At 41.1% G+C, this 12,888-nt stretch overlaps 1 protein-coding gene across 1 annotated transcript; it reads right to left on the reverse strand.

The window, feature by feature from the left end:
- Positions 1-1,162: 1,162 nt before the first annotated feature.
- Positions 1,163-10,652, reverse strand: m6pr (mannose-6-phosphate receptor (cation dependent)). The gene is made up of 7 exons (XM_008295760.1): positions 10,372-10,652; positions 7,928-8,100; positions 7,073-7,236; positions 5,248-5,357; positions 3,574-3,704; positions 2,036-2,162; positions 1,163-1,951 (listed from the first exon to the last, which is right to left on the reverse strand). The coding sequence occupies exons 1-7, from the start codon at positions 10,375-10,377 to the stop codon at positions 1,829-1,831; spliced, it is 834 nt and encodes a 277-aa protein (XP_008293982.1). The 5' UTR covers positions 10,378-10,652; the 3' UTR covers positions 1,163-1,828.
- Positions 10,653-12,888: the final 2,236 nt, after the last annotated feature.

A 12,888-nucleotide genomic window follows, 5' to 3' on the forward strand; every position in this document is an offset into this window, starting at 1 on the left:
TAACAGAAAACAAGAAAAACACAAAGCAAAATAAACAAAATGGGCCCTCAGATGGAACCTTGAGGGACTCCAGATGTGATTGTGAACCGGCAACCTTCTAGCTGCGAGGCGACGGTGCTAAACACCGAGCCTCCGGCAGCACTTTCCTGGAATGTGAGCAAATGAAATCCAGGAAAGATTCTCAGCAGATAAAAGACGTTCATACGACTGATTTCCATCTTAAACCGTGACAGATGTGAGGGCGTCATTTTCGTTTTCTGAGCCGATAAAATCAATTCAGTTGTTTAAAGTGAAATGGACTGTAAATTATTATCCGTTTCTTCTTCCATGTGTGATGCAGGTTACTCTCTGAATCAGGTTTCCCAGTGAATTTGTGTTTTTAGTCTTGAACCCGATTCTGTTCTTGGAAACATCTGCAGAGAAAACGAATACAGATGCTGAAGGTCATTTAAACGTATTGTGCATTTATATTCCACCTGAAAGCACGACAAGACGACTGCATAAACCGGCTTTATCCTTTATTGTTTAATGGAATCAGAAAACAAACAGAAAGTTCAGGGACTTGTAATCAGTATTAAAGGTACCTTCTTTCACGGCGAGTGGACCCGGAGGCTTCGAGGCCGTCCGGAGCAGAACCCAGGACGAAACAAAGAAACCATGAAAGCACGAAACAAATGGAACCAGAGACGACGAAGGAAACGAACAGTAGACGGCGAAACTCAAATTCCCCAAAAAAACAAAAACAAGAGAGAAGCCGTGTTTAGTTTGTAGCAGCACGAATAATCAGATTTATGTAAAAAATATTACAAATCCTGTGAATGAAATCCTCAAAACTGTAACACGTTGGTGTCGACGCAGAAGCAGCTGAATGTTTTCAGTCGACTTACATCCCATAATATTCACCATTACACTGTTCATTTATTCCACGAAACGCCTCCTGAAATGATGAACCACGAACAGCGGAGTTCATGAACGCCCACCTGGACTTCACCGGATATAATATTTTTAATATTTTATATTATTTTCTGGATTAATTGTTTGGTCTCTAAAATGGCAGAAAATTATTTAGAAAATGTCAAATAAATTCAGTTTGCTGTCACAGAAGAGGAAATAAACAAGAAAATATTTAGATGTTTTTTTATTTTAAAAAATGACTCAGCAGTTTCACTCGCTGCAGCTTTGTTTTATTTTTATAAAGAAAAAAATTATTCTCAAGAAATGCAATTTGGAACTTTAGCCGAATGACAAGCCGCAGACGCAGAATTGTGATGTTTTATTGTTTTTAAATTATTCAGCAGTTGCACTCGCTGCAAAGCGTTGGTTTAAAGACGCGTCATGTGGAGTTTCATCTGTTCGCTGTGTGGGTTCAGCAGTTGTTTGCGAAGCTCAGATTTCAGTAACTTCAGTAACGAAAGGAAGGAAAACTTTGGTTTCTAGTCGCTGCGCTTAAAACTCGACCTTCTGGTGGAAAGCAAAGCAAGATTAAAGCCAAATCAAACGAGCAGAAGCACTTTGTGTGAGTGTTGTGGACTTCAGGACCGACAATCACGAGCCGAGCGGGAAAAAAAACAACAACAAACATGTCAGAGTTTACATCGAGATCCGGCCTCCCCGACCGTCCTCCTCTGCTGCCAGACTTCCATGGAAGAGTCTCTGTGGGTGAATCACCGTCGGGGCGGATGGAGGGGAGGACGAGGAGGCAGGTCTGAGTAACAGACTGCAGCTGCCGAGGCACAAGTGGAAACACGACCAGAGTCAACAGAGGGAGGACTTGTGTCGGCCGGCGGCTCCTTCTGAGGGGAAACTGCATCACGCGGGAGCTTTCCGGTCACATCGGCAGCAGGTGGTCGTCCCTCTCCTCGGGCTCCTCCTCCAGTGGTTCCGCCGTCACGCCTCGGTACGCCGGGGCATCGTCTCGGCTTTTTGAGCGGCAGACGAAGTCGCAGCCGTCCTGTCGGTGGGAGACAAAAATAAAAGGGGTTAGTCGGAGGTTTTGGGGAAAAAGGACGTTATGAAGCGAACACGAGACGCTCACCGCCGTCATGTTGCCGACCTCCACCCAGAAGGCATAGTTGGGGAACTGCTCCATGCCTTTAGCGCCGACGATGAGCCGCTGGTACAGGAAGCCTCCGATCAGGTAGACGGCCAGGACGCAGACGGCACTGCAGGAGATCGATCAATCAATCAATCAATCAATCAGGAGGAGCAAAAGGGCAACAAAAACAGTGATTAGGTTCTAAATGAAGAACTGAGAAAACACCAGAGACAGGATCAGTCAGAACTCAGTCCAGTTGTGACTCGATAATCCGACACTAAATGTAAAACCTTCTTCTATGTCGGATATCAAGGCTGTGGGATTGTCCAGACGGAGGTCCAGATACGAGGAGGGCTTGATGCTGGAAGGATCATTAGTTGTTCATTATTGTTCATAGTTGTTATAATAACTAGTAGGGCTGGTCCCAGTAGAACTTTCTGCTCTCTGGATGTTCAGGCCCAGTTAATGATGAATATCAGAACATTCGGTGCGGTCGGGGGACCCTTCCACCCCGGGGCAGCACTCTGACGGGGTGGAAGTGTCCAGAACACACAGGCAGTACTTGGCTGCTGATGCTAGTTTAGTTAGCGCTCACACTTCTGTTTCCTCCATCGGTGGCGGCGGGGGAGTGGCAGATACGCTCCACCGTTACCATCCATGTTTACTTCCATAAACACTGAGCACGCTCGCTGCGTGTGACGTCGTCGTGTCCTCTTCTGCGCATGCGGGACACTTTTGGGTCGTATGAAGTTCACTCAGCAGATCACATACAAGTCGCATTGAACTGGAAACGTGAAGGAAGTCACAAAGAAATCCTCATTGAGCATCAAGTCCTGCAGTGTGAACGTAGCCAATCTGTGGGATTGTTCAGTCAGATAATACGCCGTCATCCTGATTGGTGACATTAAATGTCATGTCGGAGTCACAATCCAAGGCTGTCGCTATGTTAAGGCTGTTTTTATGGGTTCTGTTGGTTTTTCCTGAAAACCTGTCAGATAGCAGGTTTAGGATTGTTAAGGGTCGAATTATCGAGTCACGACTGTAGTTATTTTATCTCGAGCGTCTCTGATCTGCTTCAAACTTCGTCATCATGAACTATGAATAATTACAGGTCTGGGCCTGTTTTAGTTTTGTCTTTATCTCCCACAAAGAAACACTTTCTACCCATATTTTAGCTTTTGTGGTTTCAAATCTGCTTAATCAGCTGTGAAAGCTCAAATAAATGTACTTTTTTCCATGTTTGTGACCAAATATTTCATATTAAAGTGTTATAGTGTTTAGTTTTGTGTTACTGTGACCTGCAGCTACACGAGGTTCAGAAAACATCACTGACTGACTTCTGCTTTCTCAGGTTCTGTTGATTATTTGATCTACTTGTCCGATATAACAGATTCTAAATCAATGACATGTTGAGAAATAACAGAGAACATTTACGGTGTTTATCTTAAATAGTTCCTCGTTTCACAACCTGCTGAAGGCGGGTCAGAGTTTTATCTTCTGTTTTCTCGACAGCGTGACTTTGAAGCGTCTCTACGTACATGATGAGTATGATGGAACCGGTGCTGAGTTTGGACTCGATAGCCGGACACACGGCGCTGGCGTCCAGCTCGAACAGGTAGAAGCACTCGTGCAGCCGGTCCCGGTCTTCCAGAACCACCTCCAGCGGCCCCTGAGACACAGACAGACACGGAGGTCAACACACGGAAACACGAGTCGCTGTGTAGGCGACGCAGCAGAACCAGGAAGCCGACTGCTGTTTATCCGGTTCGGACTCAAACTCATCACACAGCAACGTGATCTGTTCCCCGGCAGATTCCTTTCTGACCCAAACACCGTTTTTCTGCTCATCGAGGCCCGTTTATGGCTTCTGCATCCACGACTCTGGGCTGTTTTTACAGGATGCAGCAGCAGAGTCGAGTGTCAGCGACGATTCCTGACGATGTTTGAAATATGTAAATCTACCGACACCGATCGGCTGTTTGGGCTCGAAAATGTCAGAAAATGTGGATCAAATGTCTTGTTTTGTCCAAAGACCTTCAGTTTAGTGTCACAGAGGAGGAAAGAAACCAGAAATATTCATATTTAAGAAGCTGCAATCACAGAATTTACTGTTTTGACTGAAAAATAATTAAGTTGGAGATTAATTTAATAGTCAAAATCTAATCACTCTTTGCTGCTCCGTTATCAACAGATTTAACCACAAACGTTCTTTTATCTGCTTCATACTTTCATGACTCATAAACATGACGCTGATACGACAACATGCAGCTGACGACTATTTTAATTACTGATTTCTTTCTTCTTTTATCCATCAGCTGTTTGAAAATGGTGAAAAATGTGGGCCGGAGTTTCCTCAAATGTCTTGTTTTGTCCAAAGATTTTCAGTTTAAGAAGCTGCAATCACAGAATTTAGACTTTTTTTAAAATTAAAAATCACTCAAACTGATTAACCGATAATCAGAACAGTTGATTTAATCTGTGCAGCTCTGTTGTCAACATTAATCCTCATTAAATGATTAAAACTGTCGTATTTCTTCTTCTCCTTCGACTTATTTTACTCATGTTTCCATCCGTCCAACTACAACTGAATGAAAATCTGCTGGAGGCGACCAAACCGGAGCTAAAAGTCCGGATTCATTCAGAACAGCTGCAGCTAATGATTAAGTTCTGGATGAATCGATCAGCTGTTTGGGCTCCAAAATGTCGTAGATGCAGAACAATGTGGATCAGAGTTTCCTCAAGTCTCTTGTTTTGTCCAAATATGTTCACAGAGGAGGAAAGAAACCAGACATATGAAAGTGTTTTGATTTTTAAAAAATGACAGAATAACTGATTATCAAAGCAGCTGCTAACTGATTAATAGAAAACATCCGTGTAAAACAGCCTCAGTGGACAAACAGAACACATCTGGGCTCCGTCAGAGGACAGTTTGTACAAATCTGTTCGGTCTAAACCCGTCTCTCCTCCGAGCTGCATCCACTTTAACCCCGACAGTCTGGATTCTCTGCATTTCTGCTGCCGTTCAGGACGTGATGGAGTCGCTGCTCCACTCCCGACGACTGACTCAGAAACCTGTTTTCAGTCACGACCTCAGTCGGCGCATTAGGAGTTTAGAAATCACTAAACTCTCCATAAACATTCTGATCTGTTCCGGCAGCTCAGAGAGACGAATGTTACGTATGTTTTCTGTGAGACGACTGCGTTTCTTTTACCATGTCGATCTTCCTGTCGCATGAGATCATGACGATGGCCTGCCTCGTCTCCTTGGAGCAGTGGACCGAGTAGTGGTCGCCGTGTCCGTAGATCAGCATCACCCAGTCGCCTGCAGGAAACCAGGCCACAGTCACCGAAAGCATCACCACTAGCTCTGCTCCAGCACCTCGGACTTCCCTCCAATCGTCTAATGTGGATGTTTGTGAGTTTTTAACTTCTTATATCAAATCCTGTCCGACTTAAAAACGTTTTGGTAAATTTCCACTTTCAGAAGGTTTGTTTTTCATTTTGAGCCTCGTTTGTGTCGTCTCATGTCTCTTTGTGACAGTTTTGTCTCGTCTTTGTGATACTTCTGTTAGTTTTCTATCATTTTGTCTCATTTTTCGTGTTTTGTGTCTCATTTTGATCTTTTTTTGTCTCATTTTCAGCATTTTGAGTCTTGTTTTGTGTAGTTTTGAGTCTCATTTTGGTCGTTTAGTGTCTTGGTTGTGTCCGCTCATGTCTCTTTGTGAAAGCTTTGTCTCGTCTTTGTCTTTTTTGTCTGCCCTAGGTCTCAGTTTTCTTGTTTTGTGTCTCATTTTGACCTATTTTTGGTCTCATTTTCATCGTTTGAAGTCTTGTTTTGTGTAGTTTTGTGTCTCATTTAGCTCATATTTTGTTGTTTGATGTCTCTTTGTGACAGTTTTTTCTTGGCTTTGTCTTTTTTTTGTCTGCCTTTTGTCATTTTAGGTCTCAGTTTTCTAGTTTTGTGTCTCATTTTGGCCTTTTTTGTCTAATTTTCGGCATTTTGAGTCTTGTTTGGTGTAGTTTTGTGTCGTCTCATGTCTCTTTGTGACAGTTTTGTCTCGTCTTTGTACTTTTTTGTGTCTAATATTTCTGTTATTTTATGTCTCCTTTTTGTTTCCTATCATTTTGTCTAATTTTTCTTGTTTCGTGTCTAATTTTGGCCTTTTTTGTCTCATTTTAAGTCTTGTTTTGTGTAGTTTTGTGTCTCATTTTTCTTTGTTTTGTGTAGTTTTGTGTCGACTTTGTAATATTTCGGTTATTTTGTGTCTCTTTTTTTTAGTTTTCTGTCACTTTGTCTCATTTTTCGTGTTTCTTTGTCGTCATTTTGTCTCCAAACACTGCAAATATTCAACTATTTTCAGTTTCACAGAAACCTGAAACAAATCTGCTCCATCAGTTGCCAAACTTATACTAAACTTCTGATGTTTGTATATATGTATATATGCGTTTCATATTAAAGTGTTCTAATGTTTAGTTTTGTTTTATTGTGACCAGCAGCTGCATCTGGTTCAGATAATATCACTGGTTCACTTCGGCTTTATCAGGTTTTTTTGTTAATGAGCTCAAAGAGGAAACTTTTCTTTGATTATTTTCAATTTTTCAACTCACCCAGAATCAGAGTTTATTGATCTACTGTCCGATGTGACAGGTTCTGAATCAGTGACATGATGAGAAGCAACAGAGAACATCTCAGGTTTTTATCTTTAATAGTTCCTCCGATGTTTTGGTTCAAACACAAAGTGAGAAAAAAACCTGCTGAAAGTGGGTCGACGTTTTAAAAATGTTTTCCCAGAAAGTGTTTGACGTATTTCTCTAAAATGTCACAGATTCCATTTTAAATATCAAGTGTTTATGATTAAAATAAAAGCGACGGTCAACCAAAAGGTTCCTGATCTAGACAAGGGGTTTGGTTCTTAACCTTCAGATTTATTAAGCTCGTGAACATGCTGCTATTCTACGTCAAAAACAGTTAAAATCGACACTCAGAGCGACGTGGGGGTCAATAAATACGAGTTCTTATGTTCTGCAGAGTCTTACTTCCTCCGATGGCCTGCGTTGTGTTGTACCGGCCGATGATGGTCTTCTTCTGTGTCTTCTTGTCCTCCTGGATGACTCCAGCTCCCGGGACGCCTCCTGCGTCTCCACACAGCTGGAACACATACGTGTAGCTCTCATTGGCGATCTTGGACTCCACTGTGAAGCTGCAAACACCAGAACAAAGTCCAGCGAACGGTCAATAACATGCGAGACAGAAGGTTTCAAAAAGGCTGAATGGCTGATCGGGTTAAAGAAGGAGAACCGAACTGATGAACCCTCTGAAGTTTAAAGACAAATCACTGAAATAACACCAATTATCAGCCAGAAACGGTAAAATCAGAAAGAACCACCAGATGACTCGACTAGCCGTGTGGTTCTTTTAGTAAAATGAACCAAATCTGAACCGAACCAATTCTGTAAAAAACTAAAAATTCAGAGCTCCTGAGCACAACTGACAAACGAGACAAGACGAAATAACAAAAAAAAAACCAAAGCCAGTCACAAAACGAGAAAACCGAGACCTAAATCAACAAAAGGCAGAAAAGAAAAAGACAGAGACGAGACAAAACTGTCACAAAGAGACATGAGACGACACAAACAAGAGACAAAACAACCAAAATGAGACACAAAATGACACTTAAAATGATCAAAATGAGACAAAAAAGGGCAAAATGAGACACAAAACTAGAAAACTGAGACCGAAAATGACAAAAGGGAGACAAAAAAAGACAAAGACAAGAAAAAACTGTCCCAAAGAGACGTGAAACTACCAAAGTGAGACACAAAATGAGAGAAAAAAAATTTAAAACTGAGACGCAGAACAACAGAGAAGTTCGCCTCGGGTTCGTCTCTTACTTAATCTTCACCAGCGGCTCCAGTCGTTCCAGCGCTTTCCGCTCGGACTTGGAATCGGTGATGAGTTTGCAGTTCTTGGTGGCGTCGCCGGCGGAAACTCCACTTCCACTCAGAACCAGCTGGACCCAGAGAGTCCAGAGCAGGACAGAGCCTCGACCGGGTCGACTGCAAGCCTGGAACACAAGATTATTAACACCGCCTTCAAAATAAAACACCAAACAAGCAAGTTTAACGACTGGCTATTAATTTGAAATCAACAGGACAATATGGAAAATGCACAGATGTGTTTATGCACAGCTGGAACTCATCAGCAAACTATTTTGGTACCAGATGGAGAATTTAAAAACGGCAAACATTTGCTTTTTCCAGCTGAAACATGGAGGTTTGCAGGTTTTAATCTTTATAAATGACGTTAAATTAAACTTTGGGCTTCAGCATGAACTAAATAATGTAAAAATCTAAATATAAAAGGTGAGATTTTTGGCCATTTGCTGACATTTTATTGTAAAATTAATTCATCAGTCAGGTATCAGTAGATAAATCTGTAATAATCATTATTTGCAGGTAACTCAACACTGTTTTGTGTCAGTAAATAAACTGATTTGTCAACCGGAGCTTCCGCTGATTAACTGATTTTATCTTTGACTGTTTTGCGAGATCAGTGACTGATTTGATTAATTTTTAAAAACAGTAGAAACAGTCTAATTTCTCTGATCGCAGCTTCTTCAGTGTGAATATTTTCTGGTTTCTTTCCTCCTCTGTGACACTAAACCGAAGATCTTTGGACAAAACAAGACTCAGTTTGGACTTCGGTCCACATTCATTTACTTATTTATTTTAAACCGTTATCTGATATTTTAGAGAGCAGCTGACAGATTAATCAGTGGGAATAATCATTAGATGCAATCAGAGGATTGACAACAATCAATGAACTGTTTCCTTTTCAAAAGATAATCAGGATTTTTTTTGTACAACATCACGATTTGCTCAAAAGTTAAACGTTTGGTGGTTAAACTTTGACTTTCACAGCTGACCAGACACGAGAACGTCAGGTTGCACTGCGTCTAGTGTTCAGCAGCGACTTTACGATAAGTTCAAACTTTATTCATCCTGAAGGAAATTCTTGAGCCAGATGTTGTTCAGAAAAAAAACTAAATGATACGAAAGAATAAATGCAGCCACTCAAGTGGAAAAGCAATAAGATAGAAGTACGACTCAACACTGAAATAAAATAAGTAAACTAAAGTAAGACTAGAATAGAAGAGCAGGAAGAAGTTCTGGAAGTTCTGCTGTAATGTCTCACATGAAAGTGAAACATGGCAGAAATGAGATCGTCCCACGCTGTCGACTGACCTGTAATCAGATGATGACATTCACTTTATTCTGCTTTGACTTGATGTATTTATTTATTCTATCTATTAACTGTGTTGTCTCTGCTTGTGTTGGCTGCAGCGAGGGTGAACAGCCCACGACAAACTTCCCACGCCTCGGACAATAAAGTTCATCTTGAAATGCTGCACATGCTTCTGCAGCTGCTCGTAGTCTGATGTATAATAATCCATATTAGCTTTTCTAGTTCTCAACAACTGATCTGCAAGAGAAGTCCGACAGAAGGTCATTTCCTCTATTGTAACGCTTCTTGGAGTTTGTTCCACGTGTGCAGCAATGAAACTCTGAAAAGACAGCTTTGGCTGCAGAAATAAATCAGTTTGATAAAATGTTTTAGAAAGGATGACATTTAATTTAAAAAAGAAAAAAAAACAGCTTCTGTGTCTGCAGCTGCTGTGAGTTTGATCGTTGTTCTCGTCGGATTATTTGTCCTTCAGCCTCTGTGTTAGTTTATCTGCTCACATTACAATCAGTCCAGCTACTCGTACTGTCTGAAATATCCTCAAACGACCAGTTCAACTCATACACTGCAGTTTCCTACTTTCCAAAAAGAGACTGCAGCTCCAGCAATGTGACTGAAATGAGCTCATTTCTTTATTTTATTTATAATAAACCTGTCTGTAAATAAAAGAAGGGAACGAGGATATTAAACAAACCAAACACATGCAGCATAAACGTCACGCAAATGTTAATATTTTGCCTGTAATCATCCTGAATGTGATGCCTGATCGTACAAATAGTTCTTAAATATTCAAAGAAACATTCCCAGAAACACACTTTTGCAAGTTCTATTTCTTTGCAAACCCCTCCCAGTCATTTAGTCATTATTTCCACACTTATTCAAGTCATCTGCTTAAAACAAAAGGTGATATTTCTTTACATCTGTCACATATGAGCTCAGAATCGTGCAGCTGCATTAACTGGGTGTTGAAAACTAAGAGCTCTCGGTGTGTTTGGAGGAACATGTCAGATGTCTGGAAGTAAACTGTCAGGCTGGTTTTCCTGCAGAACCACCGCCATCTGGGACCCGAACTTCCCCCCGTGTGCGTCCTCACCTTCATGACTTCCTGGCTGCGGATTAGTGCTTCAGTCGAGCAGGTTAAAACGCAGCCGCCGGTTGAACTTGCTCAGCTTCCTCACGCTAACGTCGCTTCCTGGTTGCTTTGTTCGCTGATAAAAACGCGACGTTTCGATGCGCGGATTGAATAAAGTTTCTCTTCGAGCGCTCGGAAGGTTTAAATCAGCGTCTGTGCCCCGATAATCGGCGCGTTTTCACTCATAACGTGTTTTAACGCCGCAGCAGCTAGCAGTCTGCAGGCGGCGGAGTGCGGAAGTGAAACCAAACACACCAGACATGTGACCCCGCAGGGAGCGAGGGAGCCAATCAGCGGCCGCAGAGTCCGTCACATGACCGTGACGCGGCTTCAGGTCAGGCGGTTAAGGGAAAAGTTAAGGAAGAGTCGCCTTAAAAACACGGAATCTGCGTTTTAATTCATGTTTTGATGATTTTTAACCCGTGTTTGATATTTTAGGTAAACTTTTATTGCTGAGTTCTGTCTGAAACACACATTTTTATCTGCGAGCCCTTTATTTTACTCTGAAAATGAAAAAAATAAGGGAGATTTTAGAACTTGTTTTAAACATCTGGACCACATTAGACCAAAACCCTCTGTCTATATATAGACAGATCAAATCTGGGCTAGATTGTCCCACAGAGGCTTTTTTAAAATTTTTTAAATTTTTTTAAAAAAGGCTTCTGATTTCTGAGACCTTTATTCTGATTGTGAGGACAAAAATAACAGAGATTTGACCACTTTTTAATTTATTTTTTAAAAGATTATTTTAAACATCTGGGCCGCATTAGACCGGGTCTAGATCTGAAACCACAGTATACCAGCTAATAAAATCTGGACTGGATAATCTCGCAGAGACAAATTAATCTTCTCTGTTTGTTAAAAGGGGTTCTTTAAAATTGTATTTGACATTTTAGGTAAACTGAGCCCTTTATGTGACTGTGAAAATGAAAAATAAGGGAGATTTTACAACATATTCTAAACATCTGGACCACATTAGACCAAAAACCACAATATATAGATAGATAGATAGATAGATAGATAGATAGATAGATAGATAGATAGATAGATAGATAGATAGATAGATAGATACATAGATACATAGATAGATAGAGATGTCACCACTTGTGGTCCACCAAACAGATTTCAAAATAATGATAACAACAACAACAACAACAACAACAATAATAATAATAATAATAATAATAATAATAATAATTTTATGTGCACACGCTCACACTCAGATCAGACAAGCCGGGTTGACATACAGACTTGATAACCACCGTCATTTGACCAGTTATCAGTGCGGTTGTTAGGGTTAGTCAAGCCGGATCTCTGAAAGATATCCTAGATATGTTGATCTGGCTTCTTAGTGCAGGCCTCAGGTCTGGCTCCAAAACCTCTGCACACCGGTTAACTCTAGATCGCCCACTAAAGAGTCTTTAAACTGGAGTCTTCGATTTGTGAAACCGTCTTGGTGTTTGTTAAAATTCAAAAACGACGCTGGTTGCTGCGCTTTTTCCACATCAGACCAGGTTTAGGTCAAACAACATCGTGTAAAGAAGAGCCCATGTGAGCAGTTAAGAGTTCATTTAGCAGTCGACCAAGTTATGGAGATGTAATGAGTCTATTAAAACCCATTTATGCTTTTCTGTTGTAGTAGAAAATGATGACGTCCTGTCGTGTTGTCACTAAAAGCAGTGAAACGTGTTTAAATGTGATCTGAAGGGAAACTCTGCTCATAGATATAAACGTGTGACTGACTTCATTTATTCTGTATCCAGCGTTTCATCACCACGTCTTCACTGTGAGCTGGTTTTCAGTGTGTCGCTCCTCATGTCTCACACCTTTCAGCGACGGAGTGGAAACAGGACGTCCTCCAACCTGCGCTGATTCTAATCAGCCTGATGAACCGGAACAAAGCTCCATCCTTCAGTCTGACTAACGCTGATAAACACTCTGTCTGATTCGCTGCCTTCAGTCTGTGTGGGGTAGAAGTCTGAGGCTGTTTTAAACAGTCTGAAGTACGACTGTCTGCAGCTGTAGATATATTTACTTCTTCACTTTATCGTCCTTCATAACAACAAAACGTGCAACAAATGTAAGGACTTTTCAGAGCAGTTTGGTGGAAGACAAACGTTTCTGCTCAGATCTGGAAGTGACATCAGCGTGTTTTCCTTCACCGGCTCTCCCCACAGGAACAGGATGAAGCTAAAGAGAAACTTCTCAGTAAAATACCACTAAAAATACCTTAAACCGAAACCCAGACGTTTTCTCAATAATAAATAAACTGCAGCTGATTTATAAGAAACTGGTATCAATTCAGTAAATGCAGTAAAATTTGAGTTTTAAGTAAAACAAAATAAGGACAGAAGCAGATTTAATAACAACGAGTTTCATAATTCAGAAAATCGTCAGATATTAAAAAAAAGACAGTTTATGAACACTCTGGCTGAAACATACTGGGAACCAGTTTGAAGAGGCTGAAACATACTGGGA

This window comes from Stegastes partitus, unplaced genomic scaffold (assembly GCF_000690725.1).
Source record: "Stegastes partitus isolate 25-593 unplaced genomic scaffold, Stegastes_partitus-1.0.2 Scaffold1074, whole genome shotgun sequence".
Classification (NCBI taxonomy): Eukaryota; Metazoa; Chordata; class Actinopteri; family Pomacentridae; genus Stegastes; species Stegastes partitus.

What these genes read in the sequence shown, in the direction of transcription:
- m6pr (XM_008295760.1), bottom strand. An exon ending in GAGCCGCTGGTGAAGATTAA is followed by an intron (nt 7,237 to 7,927) that starts GTAAGAGACGAA and finishes TGGTGTTTGCAG; the next exon opens with CTTCACAGTGGAGTCCAAGA. An exon ending in AGGTCGGCAACATGACGGCG is followed by an intron (nt 1,952 to 2,035) that starts GTGAGCGTCTCG and finishes TCCCACCGACAG; the next exon opens with GACGGCTGCGACTTCGTCTG.